Below are 24,256 nucleotides of genomic sequence, written 5' to 3' on the forward strand. Positions count from 1 at the left end.
CTATTTGTTGTTCCTTTTGCTTGCTGCTTGGCGTTCTTGAGTGTGACTGGCAGGGAGGAGAGGCGCTGGTGGGGGGGAGGTAGAGAGGCGGGATTGGTCGCTAGAGGCATCTCTCCAGAGAGCCCTAAAATGAAGATCTCCTCCGTGTCTGGGTTTTATTTCAAAATTCCGAGTACAACGCTCAATCTGAGTGTTGAGGCCAATGAATGCAGATCTGCCTGCTGTAGCTTGGTTAAGGTAGAGGATGAAGCGAGCAGGGTCCTCCATTGAGACTAAGGTTTCCTTGAGGCAGCAAACAACCTTTATTTGCCAGAGAGTCTGCTTGCTTGTTTAAATCCCGCAGAATGTGGTAAGAGTCAACTCTGTCAAAATCTTTCAAAGTGTTTCGGATTCACTGCAGAGTTTTGTTTAATGCAGGATTACAAAAATGATCTTCGGAGTTTAAAAGTTTAATCAGAAGCTCCGAGTCTCCGAAAATTTGAATTATTTTATAACCTAGCTCCTTCGCAATTTGACAAGCTTTTAAGAGACTGTAACTCTCTGCTTGATTGTTCGAGCTAGTGCCTAGGCCCCAACTGAAGCCGGTTTCACTCGATCTATCTGGGGAAAGAATCAAACCCCCTGCACCTGCAGTTCCTGGGTTCCCCTTGGACGCTCCATCAAAGAAGATCGTGGCTTTTGAGGTCCCCTGCCACCACGTGTGAAAGTCACCTTCAGTGAGTCGCAAGTGCCAAGGAGCATTCAACGGTTTGTTGACTGAATCATTCCTCTCTCCTGTCGAGCAGGATCCCAACCACGCAGAAGCTTCTGGAGGTAAAGAGTAGGCGGGAGCTGATTTACTTGCAATTTACAGCAAGAGGGCTTTCACTTTGGCCGCCATTACCACTGAATTTGGAAGCCTGTTGTTGAAAACACAGTGGTTTCTAGCCAACCATACTTTCCACCAAAGGCATTTTGGAATAGCTTGCTAGATGTTGTTCCAGACTGCGTTTTTAGCTTTTTTCTCTGGATTTTGGTCTGTCTAGGAGATGTAAAGAGAAATGACAGATGTCTGGGAGGGGGAGGCAGTGCTAAGATCGTGAAGGACCAATTTCCAGACTGCTTGTGTGAAATCGCAGTCAAGTAGTAAATGATCAGAGGATTCAACAACAGAGTTGCATAAGCAACATCTAAAGGGGCCGTGAAACCCTCTTTTGTTCAGATTTTCACACGTTAGTGCCTTTCTATGCATGAGTAACCATGTGAAAAAATTCACCTTTGGTAGGCTAAAGGGGGACCAAACTGATTTCCAGAGTTTTGGTGTCAGTGAATGGGCATGAGTAGATTGTAAAGAGGAGAAACCTTGAGTTGCTGTGTAAATTCATGTTCTTCCCCACCCCCATTTATCCTTGGATGAGCGGTGGATAGGGGCGAGGCCAGAGAGCGCTGCATACAACAATTTTTTTTGGGTGTGAAGAGGTTCTGGGACCCCTGGAAAAGTCCATCCTGCCCAATTCCCTTTGTTGTCCCAAGAGCAAATGTTTGCAAGCCGGAGGAGACCTTTGTTCACTAGCCAGATCTTTAACTCGTTGCAGGAATTTAGGGAGGCCAAAGGGGCATTCCCTTGAATAGTATCCTCCCACAGTAAGGTTCTCAGACCGTTGCTCGAGATTCTGTATAAATGTTACTGTAAGTGATCGATGCATCTTCTGCTTAAATTCCATATCGCTGTTCCTGTTGGAGTAGATGCTGTTGTAAGGTTTCTCAAGGAGCCTCCCTTTAGGTATTTCATCCAGAGGATCTTGCTGACGACATGTTTTTTGTCTGCATACAGCTGCCATATGATTTTTCCACCAAGAGCCAAATTTGGCAGGCCTGCATCTCGAATCTGTAACCCACCTTCTTGGAGTGGTCTTTTAAGGATATCCCATCTTACCAGATGTAACTTGCTTTGGTTGCCCTTACCCCTGTTCCATAGAAAATCTCGAAGGAGCTTGGAGATCTGTTCTGTGATAGACTTGGGCGCTAGCAGGAGGGAAGACTGGAAGATGGGGAGGGCGGAGAGGACTGCCTTTATCAAAACCAACTTCCAAGCCTTTGTTAGCCATTGGCCTCCCCAATATGCTATTTTTGCTTTTATCTTGCTAATTACTTCGATCCAGAGGGAGGGATAGCTTGGTCCCAAGGTTAAGGGAAGGCCTAGGTATTTGATCTTTTCCCATTTGTCATACCCAGGGAATCCCAAGGAGCAAGCGATTCGAAGGATAGTTGGATGATCTACATTCCAACCATAGACAACACTTTTTCTTTTGTTGATCAAGGCTCTTGTAATTAAGCAGAAGTGTTGAAGAATTTCATTGAAAGCCCTTGCTATCTTAATCGAGGCCCCTCCCAAGAGGAGAGAGTCATCCACAAAGAGGGCATGATTTATAGGATCCACACCTCTTGCTGCCTTAATGCCTGGGATAGAGCCTACTTCCCTTTCAACTGTTAGCTTTCTGCTTAGGGATTCTGCCAACAGGATATAAAGAAAGGGTGACAATGGGCACCCTTGGCGGAGCCCTCTTGTAGCTTGGAAGAAATCAGCAGGTCTGCCATTGACTAGGGGTGCTATCCAAGGTCTATATGTGCAGGCTTTTATCAAGTTGACAAACTCAGCACTAAAACCAAAAGAGAGAAGGATTTTATAGAGGAATGAGAGTTTAACCCGGTCAAAAGCATTTGACATATCCAACTTGATGAGCATGCCTTTTTCCTTCCGAATGTGGCTAGAGTGGAGGGCTTCTTGCACTTGGATCACATTGTCTATGAGGTGCCTTCCTTTGACAAAACCGCCCTAAAGAGGGGAGATCAGATTCTCTAACAAAGACTTGAGTCTATTAGCTAAGAGTTTGGCAAGAATCTTGTATGAGGCATTACAGAGTGAGATAGGCCAGAACTTGTCGAAAGTCTCTGGGTTAACTTCTTTCGGGATTAAAGCTAGGAAGGTGGAGTTGGTGCACCCTCCCACTTTGGCTTTCTTTTGGAAGGCTTTTATCATTCGGAGGAGATCGAGTTTTATTACATTCCAACAAGCTCTGTAAAAATGGATTGTGAAGCCATTCGGCCCAGGGGTTTTATCAGGCTCCATTGACCATATGACTTCCACAATCTCTTTTTTCAGTAAAAGGCTTCAATAACCCAACGTTTAAATCTGCAGTGACAAGTGAAGGGATGTTTGACAAAAAGTCAGTAGCCAGATCATCATTAGAAGAACCATCCTCTTGAAACAGTTGCTGAAAATGAGATGTGGCGGCCTATTTTAAAAGAGGTTGTCCTTTGATGACTTCCCCCTCCCTGGTGGATATTTCCGAGATGTGATTTCGAGAGAGACGAGCTCTGCATTGTCTGTGAAAGAATGATGTGTTTCTATCTCCAGCTTGCAACCAGAGGCTGCAAGACTTGAGGCGCCAGTACTCCTCTTCCTGGCGAAAGGAGAGAAAAGAGTTGAACTGGGCGTTCTGTTCGATGAGCAACTGAGCTTTGGTGGTTTCAGTTTCTTCCATGCCTAGCTGAATCTCGACTAAAGCCTGCACAGTCTTTTGTCTATTGCTCGTTGGAGTGGAGAGGGGGGTTTTTTTTTTGCCCAAGTTTTTAAGGCATACTTAGTGTACTTAAGTTTTTGCTCCCACACAAAGCTGGGGGATCCTTCAACTGGTTGCGACCAAGCTTGAGCCACTATGTCCATAAAGCCCTCTCTCGCTACCCAAAGAGGACTGAATCTAAAGGGAATAGGGCCTAAGTCTTCCTCTTTTTCTAGCAGCAGCGAGATGGGGTTATGGTCAGATGTTATCTTGGGCAGAATTTTTGAAGAGACTCAGTCAGTCAGGTGACTCGGTGAAGCTGGTAAAGAATCGTGAAGGATGTCTATCTTGCAGGAAATGGGTTTTGCAATCTTCGAGGAATTTGAAGGGAGCCTACTTGAAGAATCAAGGGAGATTGAACAAAAGTTTGCAGAATGGGGCAAAGGCTTGTTCAAAGCAAAGGATGCTCTTCGTGCCTTGGTCAAGGAAGGGATTTTTGACGAGAATAGGGACGAAGCTTATCGAATTGCGAAGGAAGTAGACTTGTTTGAAGCAGAACTCAAGGAATTGGAGATAAGGCGGAAATTGATTCGAAAGAAGTGGGAATGTCTAACTCTTGAGGTGAAGCATTCCATAGCTTTGACTCATAAGGAGAAAGCTGCAAAAGATAAAAAGAACGAAGATGCTTCTGTAGGGATGATGCAGATACTTGGTGCTTCTGCTACTACAGAGGTGGCCTCTAGGAGGGATCCTCAGAGGAACATATTGGAGTATGTTCGAATGAAGGTTGGAGGTGCTGATGTACTCACTATGGTGGATAGTGGGGCTTCTCACAACTTCATGGGTGAAGATACTGCGAGAAGAATTGGGCTGAAATTTGTACCGGCGAAGGCACAAATGAAGACAGTGAATTCTCCTCCTATTGAGATTCTTGGTATAGCTGAGAAGGTGGACACTACACTTGGTGAATGGACAGGGAAGGTCGACTTCACTATAGTGCGGATTGATGACTATGAAGCTGTATTGGGGATGGAATTCATGAAACAATTTGATGCTATGATTGTTCCACATTTGAAGAAACTCTACATTTCTGATGGAAGGGAAGATGTACCCATTGGTGTGCCAACCATTGGTGTGACAAGGCTTGATTGTAAATTGGGAGTGATGCAAATGGAGGATGAGAAGAGAATGGGAGACATGAGTAAGCGGTTGTCTACTGTTGAGGCAAAGCTTACCGAGCAGTCATTAGTCATCAGATCACTTTCAGATAGCATCTTGGACTTGTCAAGAAGGCTAGAGTTGGTTGAGGATGATGATGATGATGAGGAGGTATATGTGAGGCCGGATGTCCAGAAGGAAGACTGGGTTGCTTATCTACAAAGGATGGAGATTGAGGATCCTGATAGGTGGATCGAATTGATTAGTGAGGGAGAGCCTTTAGGCTCTACTCCCTCTACATCTTCTTAGATGGATGAGAAGATGGGGCTCATTGTTAGCTGCTCATGGCAGTGAGTCCCTTAAACATGTGGAGCAGATATGACTGATGGTGCAGGGATGGCTTGGCATCAAGCATCATGACATGTTGCAGAGGGATGGAGTTTCCATGGACCTGAGCATGGATTATGGAGATAGATTCTTGATGAGTCAAGTGCTTCCCCTCCATCAAAGAACTTTGAACTAGCAACCGGTCTAGACGAGTAGCAATGTTGGTAGTACCAACTCTATTGTTGGTCCAGGTATACCGTCCTTTCTTAGGTTTGAGATCAAGGAGCTCCTAAGCAAGAATCAAAGACTCCACCGAGACATGGAAGGGATCTTTACCCCAAACTCCACCTTTTTTCTCTTTCGGATCTAAAGTGATGTTAAGATCCCCCGCCAGTATGTTGTCAGGGGGAGTGTAGATTTCTAGGAAGTCTGAGAGAGAATTCCAGCAATCCTTCTTTTCCAGGAAATTAACAGGGACATAAAGATTGAAGAGAGACAAAGAAATCTTACTTGGAAGATGTTGAAGTTTTGTGTATATCTAGTGTTGGGTTGCGAAGGAGCTTTTCAGCTGAAACATATCCTCTGACCATAAGGTTGCAAGACCCCCTAAAGTACCTCGGGCGCTGACCACTTTTCCTGAGTTCTTATTCCACTTGATTCGACTTAAGGATAGAAGAGCATCCTCTTCTATCTTTGTCTCTTGGAGCAGGAGGATATTTGAGGGTTCCATTCTTGATAGATCTTTTACTGCTTCAGCTTTCAATGGGTTCCCCAAACCCCTGCAATTCCAAGAGACAATCTGCATTATTTACTAGGGAAGGAAGGAGTAGGCCCTCCCTTTGTGGGTTGAGCCCTTGTGTTTCTGCCTAATGACATTTCGATTGTGGACTAACTGCCCTGCATCTTTAATCTCTTCGCCTCTTCTTCTCTGATCTCCTTACGAGACTTCCTTCCTACCTTTTTGGTGGATCGCTCAAAAGAGTCTTCTTCAGAAGAACCAGGGTTGTCTATCAACTTTTTCTTTTTGATCATTTCTGCATAAGAGAGTGGGGATATGGCGCCTGTTGGAGAGCCATGGGTTTCCTGCGGGGTTGCGTCTACACAAGGGATTTCTGAGGTGGCTACTCCAGTTTGTTCCTAAGATCCTGAGTTTATTTCTGCGTCTGCTATCTATTCAATATACTGCTGCACCTCTCCCTCTTCAAGTTCTAGTTGGTTTTGATCTTCTGGAGGGTTTAGAACAGAAAAAGGATTTGTTGAAGTGGTGGCATTTGCTGTGGCTTGAACTTCAGGTAGTCTCTTTTCAGAAGAGGGTCCTCCGGTCTTTGCATTCCCTCCATTCCCTTTCGCTCTATTGGTTTGATTGGATATGCCTGCTTTTCGGGCTTGTGTCCACTGTTCACCCTTCTCTTTTTCAGATTCTTCCTCAGTTTTCTTCTTGCAGTTTCGAGCGAAATGGCCATAGCTGTGACAGTGTTGGCACTTGAAGGGGAGCTGTTCATAATCAAGTTCCTGTATGTGAGACCAACCAGCTACGGTTAGCTTGATCGCCTCGGGCAACCCTATCTCCAAGTCGACTTCAACACATATTCTGGCACACGAATATTGTTCTCTCCTTTCAGCCCTATCAATGTATTTGCCTAGTTTGTTCCCAATGGTTTCCATAGATTCCGGGTTCCAGCAATGAAGAGGGAGGTGGGGTAACCTTACCCAGACAGGAACGGCTGAAGGAATATCTTGGGAAGGATCAAAGTCCAGCGTCCATTTATTCAGATAGAGCCCTTGGGGGCCCATGAAATATGGACCGTTTCAGAAAATAAGGTCTCGATCTTCTACTGAATCGAAGACAAAAACATAATAGCCTCTGCCTACTAGATGATTTCGGATTCCTTCAGAGACAAGGGGCCTCCAGTTTCGCTGGACCCATCCATCAATAGCTTTGGGAGAGGGCCAGAGGCCCGTAAATTGTCCAATGAGCCCGCGTTCTGCTAGGTTTAGCGCAGTCCGGCACGGGCGTTCTGCAGGCAGTTCAACAGAGGGGATGGATTCGGCTTTCTTTACAAACTTCTGCTGATTCGGGTTTGCTTTCCTCTTGCCACAGGAGGCTACCAGACGTTTGAAGGCATCGATCTCAGGAGGGAGGGGAGGACGAGGGTCCCCTCCAGCGTCCTCCGGCGTCCATGTAGGCAGAACTCGATTTTTTACCAGTTGGATCGTTTTAGGGTTTTAGAGCTATCGTGCAGGTAACCTTCAACCCTGTAACTGTCAATTCTCATCATTACAGAATTGTTTTACTGCATGGTGAATGTGGTATTAATTTTTTTTTTTATATGGGGATTAATTATTTTTTAACCCTCTAATACATGTGATTTTTCTTTTACAAGACTCGAAGAGGGAATACACATTCGTCTTAGACCCTCAAGATACATAACCCATTTGCGACTCAATATAATCTAGCAAACCAAGTGATTTGTAATAAAATAATTTAGCCAATTAGCTTAAATTATTCCCAAACCACTTTTACATCAGACTCGACTAAAACACTACGACTCACCTAATAATTCGACAATAAATTTCACCCCAGCTTTGGGGGTTTAAGCTGGAGGGAAAAAACTATTTTGATTAGCTGTGTCGAAAAACACAGGTAATCAATGAGGTTAAAAACCTCCTAGGATGGAATTCGTCATCAAATTATAGGCTTACCTAGGTTGTTACATAGACTCATAGTTTTACTAAGATCATCTACAATATATAACTTGTAGAATGGGATGACCATGACACACAGACTATTGATATATGATCCGATCCTTGTTGAAAATATTCGTACTTTCGCCTCCTTAGAACTTTGACAATTTGAGTGCAACATTAGGAAATCTCGCTGAATACTCAAGCGTTATGGAGGAGACTTCAAAGGATAGACTTGAAGCATGGAAGAAGTTCTGCCCTTCAAGAATTTATATCATACAATGTTTGTTAAGGAACTCGAGGTATGTCTTAAATTTTAAGCTTTGTTATAAAGTTCTCTTCATGCAAAAGGTACTGTCATTCTTTCTTTTAAAATTTGCTTTACATTACTAACATCGTTATGTCTAGGGTTTTGAATTACAAAGATTCTTGTTAGGGTGATTAATCATTAGATTGAATCTACCCTCATTATATTATCATTCTTGTGGAACCCTAAAAAGGTTCACCGTAAAACCCTAACCTAAGGGTATGTTGATGCTAATATGGAAACCCTAGTCTACTTAGGGTTGTTGATCAAATCTAGAATTCCTATTCTTTTGATGTTTTGTTATTGTTATGATAAATTCCCTAGTTCTTTAGGGTTTGCTATCCAAAGTTATGTATTGAATCCCTAGATCTTTAGTGTTTGATGAATTAGGGTTTATGAGCAAAACTTAGTTGGTTGAGTCTCAACTCCCAAACTTTGCAACTACTTGAGTCACAAACTTTTCTGCTGGTTGAGTGACTTGAGTCTCAAACTTTTGAAAGTTTTTTGCCCTAATATGCCCTATTACTTCATTTGGTGCTCCACATAGCTTTACATGGCCTCCTATCCTAGCCAAGTGTTGCTTGAACCTGTTAATACCCCCTCTTTCAATAGATTTTGGGCAATATTTGTAGATCATTTTACCATCAATCATATCACAATGAGTCCATGCAGTATCCTTGGCTTTTGGAGGCGTGGTGGCTACCACTTAGCTCAAACTCTTTGTTGTTCCACTACTCTAGCAAAAATTCAACACTCTCCAAGCTCCTAGTGAAACTCACTAAAACTCCAAATGGGATGTGTGAGGCAAATGAGGGGGGTGAGCTCCTTTTAAAGCCTTGGAGAGGGTGTTTTTGGAGGGAAACAACCCTAATTTTCACTCCAAAACACCCATGAAGCTTCCAAAAAGTGTCTGTGTGGGTCTGTCAAAGTTCGTCGTAGCGTTGGCAATGAACTGGCCCATTTATGATGGAACCGACCGGTTTGACCATAAATGGCCAATTCCGTCATAAACTCGCTGATTTGATCGGTTTTTGTGATTTTTTGGAGAAGTCAACCCTTAAACTGTGTTTTTTGCCCGGTTCGACCCAATTTCCTAATGAATCGGCCGGTTTGACCTATTTTCGGTTCATGCCGACCAATTTTTAAAACTATGGGTGAATTCAGGTACAGGTTGTAGAAGAGAGATGTTGGGGAGAGAACACCTTCCTCGCTAAGAGGGAGTGCTAGTTTTTGGTTATGGTGGTAGCATCAGACAGGTGTTCTAGTCTCAGATGGTGCTAAGAGGCTAAGGAACAAAGGATCTCCAATACCCATAAATGGTTTCTAAATTAATTAGACAATAATTAAATTATTTTCTAAGTTCAACTTAGGAAAGTTCGTTAATTAAAGTTAATTAATTAAGGATGCTTGAGATTTCTTTAGAGACTTCTATTGATGAAGCCTAACTGATCTTAGCCGATGAATGGGATTTAATCTTGGCCGTTGAAGTCTCAACGAGAGATTATAAGAGCAGCTCAAAGGGATGGAGAGAGATATAGTTGTGAGAGCATCAGTTATCTTGCCAGATTGAGCTACCCAGTTCACAACTTCAGTAAGGATGCAGTTCAAGCCAGAGGGAGAGCATCAGAGAGAGGGAACAACATAAAATCAGAGAGTAGGATTCCAGACAGTTTTTTAGTGTTCCTCCAGTGTCCGATTGACAGGAGATAGGAGGTCGAATTATCTGCAAAGAGGGTCGCAGAAGCCGATGCGAATAGCTAGAAACCACAGTGCAAGTTGCCAAAAGGGCCACAGATCAGTAGCTAGAGGTCAAATCTATTTCTGGGGGGAGGTGCGAGTGATTTCCAGTGACAGAGGGAGGTAGGACGACACACTTGGAGCGAATTTGCAGTGAATGTGAATTTCCCAGGGCCAACAGTGCGAATTCCAAGCTGTAGTGCGAGTAGCCATTGTGGGGTTCGAGTAGGAAAAGGAAGGCCGATTTGTTTAGCAGAGGAGATATGAGATCTCCAAATTATTTTGGCCACATATTTACCAAAGGATTGCTAGTTGGGCATCCAGATTATTGTACTCTCAAAATTTGTTGCATAATAATAAGATAAGCCCTCATATGTTGCATCGACTTTCCCTTCAAGGTTTTTCCAGGGACTTTTGAGTCCAAAATAATTGTGTCAATTTTATGTGTGCATCTATTTCTCAGTTGTTGATTTACCTCCGCAGTGTATTTTTATTGTGAAGAATTGTAGTGTGATTTATTCGTTATTTGCCGTAAAACAAATAAACTACTAATCAGTTATAAGAATAAATTCCAATTGCTGTAATTTAACGAAATTTCACACAAAGAGATTAAGTTGTTTAGCAAGAAAAATGTCTATACAATTATGAGTACTTCTGGAATCTACAAGTATTGTGATATTCCTATCTTTGATTACTCCTTGAAGCTTTTAAAGTTTCGGGTTGTAGTTTTCTTGTCATGGTTGCGAGCAGAACTGTAGGTTTCTTTTTTCTTTTTCTTGGAGATGGTATTCTCTACTCACTAAGGTGTGGTGGAACGTATTTTGCAATAGATCACTGTATTTGGTCTTTTGGATTAATTATCTTTCTTTGAAGTTCATTTATTTCATTCCTATTTTGCTGGCCACATTGGTTGAAGCTAGTGATGCTTTTTGTGGTGTTTAATAATGGTCTGAGTTGTATGCAATAGCGATTTCCTCATCTGGCTTCTATACTTCTACTTGCCTTCCATCTACTATTTACAGTGGCGTAATGACATGTCTTCACGTGTATTTCCCTGTGTCCAATATTTTCCTTCTTTTTCCTTCTCTTCGATTCACAACTAGATGTATGTGGGTCCTTCTCGAATTCACAAGTATATAATTTTTTATTGTGCCATCTGTGCCTTGACAACCATTTGTCTTCACAATATCTACATTTGTTTATTCCATTCTTTTGGGAGTGTTGTTGTTGGTTTTCATCTTCCTTGGGGAATGATGACTCGTTGAACTTGTTATTTTGTTCAAGTAATTTCACTGCATGTCTAGCATCTTCAACCATTTTAGGATTCATAGCTTTATTTCACTACCAATGTAATCCTTCAGTCCACAGATGTACATTTTTAGCAATTGTTCATATGTGAATCTGTTTTGTCTAGTTGCCAGAACTTCCCATTCATGCGTATAATCATTAATGCTTCTTGTAATGACCCATCAAATTTCAGGGAACATAGGAATATTAGCAAGCATACGAGGCATGCATATGATAGCTACATATGCATGCATCACATGTATCGCACTAGTATATATATTCGCTGATATTGGAAAATGACTAAGTACAAGGTAATGAATTAATTGTTGAAGTACTAAGTAAATACTTAATTCACCACAATGTAATGAATATGTAGAGTGGGGTACTTATTAAGTATACCAACACTATAAATGACACTAATCAAAACACTATTCAAATAATATACATATCAATAAATACAAAGGATTGTATAAAATAAAAATGAATTAAAATATATATTATTTTCTTTCATATATTAACCAAAATAATTATATATTTTACTTTACAAAAAAATAAATATAATAAATATAAGTATATCAAAAGGATAAAGGACATAGATATTTGAATAAAATATAATCCCCTAAATAAAATCTATGGAATAAAATTAGTCGGCAAAGCATATTATTTAAAGGTGAAATAACCAAACTCAATCAAATCTAACTTAGTTATATAATATGACCACCTCTAACCAGAAGGAAAAGAAGGGCTGAGAAGGTAGGAGAGTGACAACGAAAAGAATTGGGAGACGGTGGAAGGCAGGAGACTGACAACAAGGAGGTTGGGAGACGATGGAAGGAAGGAGACTGACAACAAGGAGGTTGGGAGACGATGGGTTTGAGCATATAAGGTAGTCGAAGAGGCCATAACAGGGAGGAATTTTTTTGGGGACAGTATTATGGAGGCAGGAGAGAAATTCCCAACAGAGCCATAGAGAGATTGAGCCTGATTGTTCTTGGAATTTTGGGCATGGGGGCTAGAAGATTTGTCTTTTGGATCTGGGGACCGTACAGGTAGACCCCAAATAGGCTGGGAGGTAAAGGGTGGTTTGGTAACTGCAGCAACGGGAACAACCACATTCCAAAACACCTTCAACTGATTACAAGTATTCTTCTGCAATTTATAATTTTAAATTCCAGTTACTGTCTGGTTAAAATTGCACATTACGACTTTACTGTCTGGTTAAAATTGCACATTAGAGCTTTACATTGTCTGGTTAAAATTGAACAGTTAGGGTAAAACACTTCCTTTTTGTTTAAGATGTACAAATTTGTTGTATAGATCATCGTTTTCCTCATCATGGAATCTTCATAATAGGGAATTCGTGAAACTTTGTCAATGAAATGACTAGCGTCATAATTTATGGTCGACCATAGAAATCGATCGTAGGTTTCCCCTTCTAAGTTGTTGGAAGCTGTGATTATTTTTTCTCTTTCATCCAATGGGGGGTTAGATTAAAAAATTCCTTCCATTTTGTTGACCCAAACAATGCTCCTCTATGGTCTTTACCATCATATTTTGGTAATTCCTTTTTAATTCATTGATAATCTCTATCTAGAACTATTGTGTGATACTTAATGCCTGAAAAATTTACTTCAAGTGCCTCTTGATGTCCTTGTCACTTGTATTTTGTGATTCTTGACTTAATGTTGGTTTCAATAGGTTAAGGGATATGCAATTTGTGCATCTATCCTCCCAATTAGGTAGTCAATTCTTTCGCCCTGGAAGATAAATATCCTTGTTGTCAATTATCTTTCTTAATGCGGTTTCCCATCGATTCTTTGCATCCTCTATCAACTTGTCAATTTTGTCTCCTCTTCTTTTAATTTATTAGTTCTCCCTTTTTGTCCTTCCCCCAACTTTGTCTGTGGTTTTTCAACGTTGTTGAGACAATATCTTATGCTGTTGCCCTCGTCTCTATATTGGTTGACTTCGACATGTAATTTGTTGTTGCTAACCAACTCGAGGTTGGCCTTTTTCCTTGTAGAGTTCCTCTAAGGTTGCACTTGTGTTTTCGGGGCTTTACCACAAAAGTGCAGGTTTGGGTGGTAACATAATCAATTGTATAGGGCTAGAGAAGGAAGTAATCTCTTGTAATGAAGGTTTACTCTCCCTATACACACTTGCTTTTATTCATTTCAATTCATGGTGTATGCATAGTTATATCTATGCCCCGAGTCTCTTAGGAATGTTGTCAACTTCTTGTTAACTAGACCTTGATAGTTTACATCATACCATGGGTTTAAATCCCTTGTTAAAAGCAATACAAACATCACATATTCGAGGCTTGAGAGGGCATTTATTTACCCATAAATTATTATCTCATAAAGCATAATGCTATTACCATAACCTACAAGCTTTAGATATAACCCCAAAAGAACATTAAGAGAATGTTGTACCTACAAGCTTTATATATCCTTTTCTACCTAAATGATGTGGACATACTTTTTTGAATTTTTTTGCTTTCAAAGTCCTCATATATGATTTGACCCACTCTCTTCAAGTTTATATTGATATTCTGTATTTTTTTTTAAGAAAGCAGAAATTTTAAATAAAAATAATATTTTTTTACTAAAATTGTCATGTGATGTTAACTCTATCCTTTGCACCTTGCTATGTTGGTCTCTATATTTTACAGATGGCCTCCTACAAGATGTATCTCATTGTAGTAGAAGATATGTTGCTCTCAAAATCACGTATTTTGGACAAAGGTAAGAAGTCTTATCCCTTTATTCTATTAGGAGGATCTTAGAAAGGTATTATCACTTTGGATTAATAAGGGATTCCTGTATTAATATAAAATGTTGTTTGCGTTTTTAAGATAGGATAAGTCCAAGTGTAAAAGTTGCACATGGAACAGTAAATTAGCTTTTTGAAAATGTTTGCGTTATTGAGATGATAGTTTTTTTGTGCATGAAGTTCCATTTTTGCTAGTATTTGTGATCCTTATCATTACCACTATGAGCTTGCTATCTCTCCAATTTTGAATTCTTCTTGCTAGTCAAGACATTCAATCTAGTTGGTACACCAATGCCACATCTTGCCTTTAATAACTAGATTTAGACATCAAGAAACTCCTCACACCTCCAATCCCCCCTTTCTCGACTTCTTTGTTGATGGTAAGAATCTCATTCAGAGGGATGTCAATAGAGGTATTTAGGCCTAACATCTCCAAAGGTCATTTAAGAGTCTATTAAAAATGCGTTATCAACTTTTCACTCAAAATTTCCCCTTCAAAACCATGTTACACCATGTTTCTACTATGTGGGGATGTTTACCCAGTATGTGTGGAGTCCTTCTTGCCCCCTAGATGTCAAGGTACAATGGGGGTTTCGAACATAGGGGACCTTGCCTCGAATATATAAAATATCTTCATGATTAAAATTTTCATGTTTTAAAATAAACATTGTGATTGATCATTGAACATTGAAGTCTGATTCATGAAAAACATGGAAGTAGTAACATGATAAAATCATGATTCACAATTTAGCTTCAAATGTCCAAAGCAAATCCCTACATTAAATGAGCACTTAACACCAGGTAAATGCTGCATATGAATCGATTTAAGGTTTGCAAGGGTTAAATAGATGGTAGGAGGGTTGGTGGTGATACTGCTCAAAGTAGCAGGGTTTGGTAAGGTCTCCAAACTGGCTACACAATAAGCACCTTAGGAACACACCCAATGCCACCATAGTGTATTTCTCTCGCTTTAGGCCAACTATTTGTAAATGTTGTACCTGATTTATGTGGCTGTTAGAAGGAGATGAGCTTGCTGTTCAAACCTGCATTTTTGCAATATCTGAAGATTGTACCGGGACAGCAGACATTGGCCACTTTAGGGGCCTGAACGATCCTTTAGTGTACCTGAAACTTACAGAACTTGTTTTGAGAGGCTAATACTATGAAAATCCTTTCCAGTGAGCAGAAGAACACTGAAATCGGATAAGTAGTGTAAGAGATTCAATTTGCAAAAAGACTACTTAGAAAATGGCTCTCAACTGTGACGGTTGAAAATTGGTTAAGTTCAAATGAGTGATCAGACCTGAAAATTGTTTTTGATAGCCAATATATGATCTAAAAGCAATAAATAATCAAATGAAAACCCCTTTAGATCAAATCATAAAAGATACAAGAGGATTATGCTTGAGTTCCACGTATCCCAAGGTAAGGGTTTGCCTCCAATTGTCTTCAATTGCTGTAAGTAATTTCCAGCACCTGTAATAAGCCTTGAAACACTTGAAATTGGTGTTAGAACAACAATACAAGACCAAATAAGGGGGTCCATCCTGCCTTAGGGCTTCTAGGGCCTCTCAAATATAAAATTCACATGGTTTATCCAATGAAAATATACAATAAATGAAAATTCAACAACTAGTCAATAAATTCACTTTTGCAATATACTTTTGGATTGTATTATATATATTTTTGGATTTTTTGAGGGTTTTTATGTTTTAATACAAATTTACAAAATATGAAATAAAATTTTGGAATTTGTTTTAATTGTAAATTCTTGGAATAAGGGTATGATCCCTTTTCCACAAGAATTAAGGACAAGAAATTATATCTCCTCTTAGAATTGGTATCACAATGCATGAGGTTTTTGATACTAGGTGGAACACCAAGGATACAACCCTAAAATCGAAAAACAAGAGAAGAAATGAAACCAAAATCCTACTAGGAGGACTTCCTATGGAATGAATCCTCCAACCAAGAAAATCAACAATTATACAAGATAAGATTACTTACCCTCAAGGGGAGCGCTAAACATATCCCAAAAGAGAACAATAGTACCTTGTATGAATTAAGAGAATGGTGTGAGATAACCCCTAGTCTTCCTCTTTTAAGCCTTTATGAATCGATTTCCTTAGCCTTGTAGTAACTTTGAAATATTCCACAAATTTCCTTTGAAAATTTCAAATCAACCAAGCAAGAGAAGAAAATTCACATGTAAACCCTTTTGTCTCATGAAAAATTTCACATTTTGATAGATCTCAGCAAGTTCACATGATTTTCCAAGAAGGAAAAGGCCTTAATTTATAGATGAGGCTCTTCAAAAATTCCTCTTGGTCTCCTACAAAATAAACGATTTGCCATTTGCAAAATGCTTGGAGGCTAAGACAAAGTTTAATTTTTCAAAATTACATTGAGTAAAACCCCAATGGAGGCAAAAATGCTACATCAATGTGGCCAAGAGGGGTCATTTTGACCCTATATGACAAGACGTTCCACTTGTGATTGCATGGCAATGTTACTTGAATTTTTCTTCATCATTCAGTGCTCCATCGACTTGATTTGACCTTGTATAAGGCTCAAATGTCTAGGAGGAAGGTGTACAACTCCTCTAAAAATAGCTCCAATAAAGGTTCATGCCAATTATCCTTCAAGATATGTCTTAAATGAAGGCCCAAGCCTATATTATAAGTCAAGGCACTTCCATGAGGTGTAGGAATAACTTTGTAAGCTAAAAAATTGGTCATAAAACCCTCAATAAATAAAGTGACGTCAAAAATAGATGAAATGAATCTTCCTTGAGGATGCGACATTCCCTTGGATTCTCTCTTGATTTGGCTTGGAATAATTTTAGGAATGCTTGGAATGTTAAATGACCTCCTTAAACTTGCGTATTTTCCTTAAATGATGGATTGACCTCTCTCCAATGGTAAAAAATCACCAACAACTACCTTACTTGTTGAAGAAACACTTGAAATTTGAATTGATTTTGGCTTGATAATGCTTGAATTAGCCCTTGGGAGCTTAATGTCTTCCATAATCCTTAAAACGTCTCACTTTACTTGCTTAATTCACCTCCTAGGAGGGCTCAACCTCTCTTTCTTTCCATGCAATGCTAACAACTAGGCTGATTTGGGGTGCTTTGACATTTTTTTTAAGTGAATTGAGTTGAAATATTGACCACCTAGTCCCTGGGGGCTACAACTTGCTTCATAAGACTTCAATTTTCGAATATTTGTCTTGACCTTTGCTTTTTACTTCATCGAACGACCGAGGAGAAGATGATGTCAAGCCCCATGTGTGGTAGTAAAAGCTTGAAAGTGCTTTGATGGTTCCATCTAGCTTGAGCATTGAGCTGATTTGGAATGGAGATGATACTTGCTTGACTTTGCTTCTTTGTCTACCTCATCATTGGTCTTCAAATATGGTTGCTTGCAATGCCACATGGAAAACCCTCTTGCCCCAAAAGCGGGTTCATTGCTGTAACTAGGGATGTGTGAAGACACTTTCATTGCTTGGAAAGACAAGTGGTTCATCTTGGCATGGAGAATCAAATGGACACCCTCTTTTCCTCAAAAGACGTAGCATGATGCTTTGGGAGACACAAATGCATTGGAAACTGTGAGACTATTAGGATGTAGAGCCAAGGCCAAAGAGGATTGAAAAATCATGAAAGACGGGTGGGGGGTGCGGTTGCACTGAGATTAGAAGGGATATCATTAGGGAAAAGTACATATGGTGATCACCCTTACAAGGCTTTTTGACGCAAGTGCTCCTTTAAACCATGAGTCCTAGTAGTGTCTAATCCATGATACCCACAACACCATCGGAGGGTTTAAGGATACCCATTAAGGCAGCGAGTTCCTGTTCATTAGGTTGAAGTCAGTAGTGCCACAATGCCAGGCATTCCATGAACAAAACAAAACTAGGAGTAGCCATGGTTGTCCACATCACCGGGGATCTGAGAGTCCTGTTCACAACAATAATACATACCCGCATTGTTATACAAGGCTATAAGGCACATCCTTTGGGCTTATATGGCGTGGCCAAAAAGTTCTGGAGTACCCCTGCTGAAAGACGGTAATAAGTGGGATCCATTAGGAAAGATGAGTTCAATAGTAAACACCGCCAACATTAGGGATTTAGGGTACATAGAGGGATTGGTGCTTGTGCTTAAATGCTAATCGCATTCCCTCATACATGATATAATCTAGTCCTAAATATCTGCAATCCCACCAATCTTGAACCACTAAAATCTTGAAAACTATTAAGTATGATAAATTTTGAATGGGATATGAAATTCTACTTTCTTCATATAAAGTCCATTAACGTTGAAACCACTCACAAACATCCTGGAACAAATAATGGTAATGTTAAAAATTTAAGTAATAAGATAGAAATGATAAGATAAAGGAGAAATTTAACTTTAACAATTTAATACCACTAGTTACACATGGGTTTCTAGGAGGTGAAAGTACGGGGTGGGTATGTAGCCCCCATGCAACTCTTGTATAACTACCCATTTTGCATATAGTTGGGTGTACCCCATGTCCTCAAAAGTTCATCCCCTTTTGGAGTTGTTATCGCCCAAACTTTTATGTGACAAAGTCCTAAAGCACGAGTAAGACCCTAGGGGTAAGGAAGAAGGGATATCCATTGTCACTGTGGTAGGTCATTCACATTCCTTGGGTCAACTTTCCTCGACACAAGGGCATAATCCCTAGGGAACATAGTCTAATATACGATGATCATAAAGAATATGGATTAGACTTGGGAAGTGTTGCCTCAAAATCTAGCAGGTCTTGTGAGGGGAGATCACAAGACTAGAACTAGACTAAGTGACAACCCTATGAGGTGTGGCCCACCATCACCACAACCATTACCTCCTACTCTTTAGTGGATTTTCAGCACAAGGGAGGCTTCCCTATGTTAGGTCACCTAAAAGGATATAACAAGTCGAAGGGTTGGAGGTGACAAGGAATAGGCTTCGAAGAGATGCTCAACTTAAGGACAAGGCTCAACTAGCTTAACAAGGCAATGCACATTCTCCTAGAGGCCTATTTAAAGCATAGAGTGACCTAGGGTTCAAGAATAAGCAAGGTCAACATGCTTATCTAGGATCACAAGGCCAAGAAAAGGCTTAAAATAGATAGGTATGATTAATTTGTGGCACAACAAGCCTTGAACAAGCCCCGAGTTGAAGCCTAGGGCAAAATAGGGCCTCACGAGGGAAAAATTTACTTATGGCGAAAGGATGTCAGTCCTAAAATGGAGAGATTAGCCACGGGAAAAGGTTGATTTTGAGGAAACTACCTTGCAACAAAATGTTGAATCCCTCCACAAGGCAACGTAGTCAACCCTAGTTGAAATAAAGCCCTAACCCTAGCTAGTGGCTTTCCTTAAGAGGTCGAAATTTAGGTTTGGGGAAGAAAAGTATGAATTCAAGAAAGTTTTTGGTGTGATCAACACTGTGACCAAGGCCAGTACCATGACCTTGGGTGATGGAGTCTATGGGATACCTACTCAGGAGAAAATTCTAAACCTTAGCAAGGAGTAAGGAAATATGAAACCCTAGATTCAAACCCTAGCTATCATTTTTGTGAGGGAGCAAAGTTAATGAGGAGAGCTAGTCTAAAGATTCACTTGTGGGATTGTCACACAAATTCTACAATGGATAATGCATACAATACTATTGCTAAGATTCCTAGGAAAAGTTTTCAATCAGCACATAGAAACCCTAGACAGTTAAGCATTCCATGCAATAGCCACAAAACATATAGATATATCAAATACAAGGAACACTTACAAGATAGAATTCATGAACCAATCCTTATATCTCCAAAATGAACTCTCTAATACCAAAGAATAGCTCCATAAGCAAAAAATCTTAATAGATCACATCTCCACAAGATTAAAGACAAATTTCAACTAGGACGAAATCTGTAAGAGGGCTGAATTAATCCACAAGTGATGGTTCAAATGAAATGTGACTAACCTCTATTTATATGAGGTTTATCTCAACCAACTTAGCCTAATGAAGCCCCTAAAAACAAGTTTGACAAGAAAGGGTTACAATCCAACCCATTAGCTAATGACAAAAGACAAATTTTCCTACATGTGTGAGTCATAGCCTCTTTAAACGTTGGTGTGATGCCCAATTAGGGCTCCAAATTCCATGTCAAGGTGTGCTGAGGTGCCCAAATGTGTGAAAGTGCCCGTATCATCCATAATTTGAGGGATTGTCCTCAAATCCTCCTGTAGGTCCCAAGTGTAGCTGGGGTGCCATCAAGTGGTCTCCATGGGTCTCAAATTGTCAAATAAGGCCTTATTTTCTCCAGCGTTAGGGCTTCCCCTGGTACAACAAGTGTTAATTTTTAGGGCTAGATTGTTCTCTGCTATAGATAATTGCATTTTCAAACTTTTTTATCATTTGCGTTTTACATGAACCCCATAACATCTTAACATTATTAGCAATTATGTAGAGAGAACAATAAACATCAATATTGCAATGGAACAAAAAAAGAACAACAGAAGAAAAGTATGCACAAAAGTGACATCGGAATTTAGGTCAGATACCATTGCAAAACCCCACAAGGGGGAAAACCCAACCAAATTATTCTTCTATTAGATATTCATCAATTGTTTAGTTGAGATGCAAAGTACAAAATCATGAGACATGATTACCAATTACATTAGGTCATCTAGGGTCAACTCAAGTCAGTTCACAATTACGTTTGTGAACTGAACGATTTGATCTCTAGAGTGTTGCTGCGATAAGAAGTAACAATCATGTCATAAGGAACATCATCACTGTTACATGAGCTGCCATACATCCCTGTCCATATGCTGTCACTGTCATACTGATTTGAGGTTACTGCCATCATCAGGTCACAAGGCTTTTGCCATATCACTGTCATCAAAGGTATGTTATCATCAAGGTCATGGCCATCTCATTTATCAAGACATACATCAGGGTTACTATCACGTCATCCATTATGGTTACTACCAAGATCACTGTCATATAAATCTAGGTCACTGATATAGAGTTACTACCAAACATCTCATTCATAGCAAGAGTATGTTATCACTGCTATTGTTACACATTGTTGTTATAAGAATACTGTAATGCTTGACTGTCATATACAAACATACACCATAGACTTAGGTTATTTGCCATCTTAGTTTACAGTCAAACATCAAGGGTCACTGTCATGATAGACAAAGTCATTGCCATATCAAGGTTATTCTGTCATTACAAGTATCATTGCCCGCATATATTATTGAACTATAAACGTTACTGCCCTAGATCTTATGCTTCATCAGTGTAGTAGATACCAGAATTACTGTCCAAACAACATAAGAATCATTGCCTAAACATTGTAGTACATTAGCAAGTTGTAGAGATACAAAAATGCGAGCCACAGACAATAACTTCAAGCCATAAGACATAGCGAGCCATAAGAAATTAACAATCCACAGAGATAAGTACATGAGCCACTGTAGAATACAGACCACTGAAATAGGTATGCGAGTCACTGCTGAATGCGATCCATAAAGATAAGCACACCCCTGTACAATTCGATCCATAAAAATAAGTGCGCCACTATAGAATGTGATCCAACGTATGAAGCATATGAGCCACCACGGTAATGTGGGCCACCTTATGAAACGTATGAGCCACCATTGTAATGCAAGCCAACGTATGAAGCGTATGGGCCACCATTGTAATGTGAGCTAGCGTATGAGCCACCATACATATGCGAATCCTCAGGTAAATGTGTGAGCCATAGAACAAAGTATATGAGCTTCAGAACAGAGTCTACGTGCTACTCAACAAGCCTCAGAAAACACGATGCGAGCCACATAAAAATTATGCGAGTTATATAACAATGTATGCGAGCTGTAGTCATGAGCCAATAGAATGTATGCGGATCACTGAGACCATATGAATACAAACCATAAGAACACATATGCTTGCCACAAGGATGAATACGATTTGTCATAGAAAGAATACAAGTCATAGATTTATCAATTGCAAGCTACAGTTAAGAGCGAGCCACAGATACCATCGAAATCATATTGTTGATCTTATGTGTAGAATGATAAATGAAGTCTCTTATTTATATTAGATATGAGATGAGCCAAATGGGCTTGGTGCCAATGTAACATTTCATATTGGAGAGGCTGACTTGTAACTTTTGCATCTATGGAACCTTTTAATTTTGACTTCAATCATATTTAACAATTACTTAATGATTCCTTGCCCACATAACTATGTCACGTCAACTATAAATGCCAAGCCCATTAATACTAATATTTATTTTATTTAATTTACATTCTTCTTGGGGCAAGATGGGCCTTCCTTTGGGGCAGGAGGGTTTATCATTGGGGTTTTAGGGTTTCCCTTTGGGGAAATTCATCTCGAAGCTGCCCCAATTTTCAATACTCCCTCTCAGCTAGGGAGGAATTTCCATTGGCATCATAAGTCTCATCTCAAATATCTCATCATTGTTGCATCCTGTCTCATCTCATCTCATTGCATCTCATCTTGACTCATAGAAGAAGAATAATCCACAATCGACGGTAGGGGAGATCGATTAGATCCTGCAAATCCGACAAGTCTTCAAGTCAAGTTTATGTGATGTTCATCTTAGCGGCATCAACAAGTCATCCATTTCATCATATCTCATTTCAACTTGTCTCTCCTTTGATCATCAGCTGAACAATGATGCCTCTATCTAAAGAAGAAGAAGGGGAGCTTTGGCTACCACCCTATATCCACAGACAATAGGGGAGACTAATCTACCACCCTATATATCCGATTGAAAATAGGCAGGATACCACTTACCATGAGAAATAAGGTTCACACTCTATCTTATTGTCTACTGATCTTCCCATCTTGACCCTCAAGAGTCAGTGGTAGAACACCTGCATCCCATCACTTGAGCAGGATACCACTTGCCATAAATGGTAAGGATCATAGATTCAAAGACTATCTCAAGTATCCTCACCCATTGGCCAGATGGGTGGTAGTCCCAACAAGCCCAACTTGTGGGTAGGATGCATACTGGGGTATACTCTATCAAGTCCTAGATTTGTTGGTAGGAGGAGATACCCACTCGTGACAAGTGATAAGGATCACACACACCCTACAGTGACAATAGGCAGGATACTACTTCCCATGAACGGTAAGGATCACAGTCTATACTATTGTACATAGTTCCCTCAACCCCAGGATCTCTCTGGCTCAATTCTTCTCCCTGTGAGCTCAAACAAGGGGGAAGAGCATAGCTCTATGTCCTTGATTAGCCGTGACCCCTTCCTCTCATCAGTGCCTTCACTAGGCTTACAAGTATTAGTCCTGGCCATAGTGCATGACACTTAGAGAATCTTGAGATAACCACGAGCTTACATGCTGCAACACAAGGATCCAATTGTCTGCCTACCCATCAATCAAAATGTGATGGAGTCTCATTGATCCTTTCTACACCATATACTGGATGTAGGGATCTCTGATCTTCAATGTGCTTGAAATTGTCATGGAACACAAGATTCTCTGCATGTCAGATCCCATAATATGTCACAGTATATCATAGTCGTGCCCAACATATGCTCAAACAACTCTCCAAAGAGCTTTCTCAACCATACTATCTCGTAGCCAACCATGCTAGCAACAATGCACACTGCCTCTCAAAGCAACAACTTTCTATGCCAGTTAATCATACAGGAAACCAGGACAGACCTAAGGCAACACTCAAACGTGCTCTTATAGTCAAAAACATTCTCAGCATCAGCGTATCCATAAAGTCTCACGTATCCAACAATGTCTTAGTTCATGAATGACTACATTGTCTAGGTATCCCAATACCAACTTTGCAACATTCCAATATATATATTTAGGCTCTATATGGCTCAAAGAACATACTGCAAATCAAGAATCCATCAAAACTATATTTGAAGAGGAGGCTCTCTCAACTGCTTAGTGTAAATCATCATGCCAAGTCTTTGACATCATACTTCCCTTGACAAGGAAGTCCTCATCATCTCTCTGTTACACTTCTAATCTCAAGAAGTGGATCATCTTGGTTTCAAGAGTCAACTCCCTCTGGCACTGAATGCTGAGATGATCTTGATCCTGTCAGAAATAAATTGTCAGCATATAAAACCAAATATCAAAGACATACCTTCAATTATGAAGAGAGGTTGGGGTCTTCATCAGATGTCTATCATTGCAAGCATGCTAAGCCTAGGGGACTTGCTAGAGTCCATATGGAGCTTTCTTCAATTTGCAATTATGAGTCTACTATTCATGCCTCTTCAAGCCCTGAGATAATTGCAAATATGGTCCTTCCTCCATAGAGTAAGCTTACTTCACGTGCATTTGGCAACATGAGCTAGGATCTCATCATAACCTTCTTTCTTTGAGAGCATACTTCTTATGATAGTT

General features: G+C 40.0%; 1 protein-coding gene across 5 annotated transcripts in view; it reads left to right on the forward strand.

The window, feature by feature from the left end:
* The window catches only part of LOC149246828 (Pseudouridine synthase family protein), a 362,779-nt gene that overhangs the window by 42,953 nt on the left and 295,570 nt on the right, over nucleotides 1-24,256 (forward strand). For all 5 annotated transcript variants that reach the window (XR_016266560.1, XM_089458033.1, XM_089458032.1 and 2 more), the window contains exon 5: nucleotides 13,718-13,790. Coding sequence is in view for 4 of the 5 variants with exons in the window: in XM_089458033.1 (XP_089314159.1) it covers nucleotides 13,718-13,790 (73 nt within the window). In the remaining variant the exon portion in view is untranslated. The remainder of the gene's footprint in view (nucleotides 1-13,717; nucleotides 13,791-24,256) is intronic.

Source organism: Pinus tabuliformis, chromosome 7 (assembly GCF_031772625.1).
Source record: "Pinus tabuliformis cultivar Carrire ecotype Pingquan chromosome 7, CPIR1, whole genome shotgun sequence".
NCBI classification, from domain to species: domain Eukaryota; kingdom Viridiplantae; phylum Streptophyta; class Pinopsida; order Pinales; family Pinaceae; genus Pinus; species Pinus tabuliformis.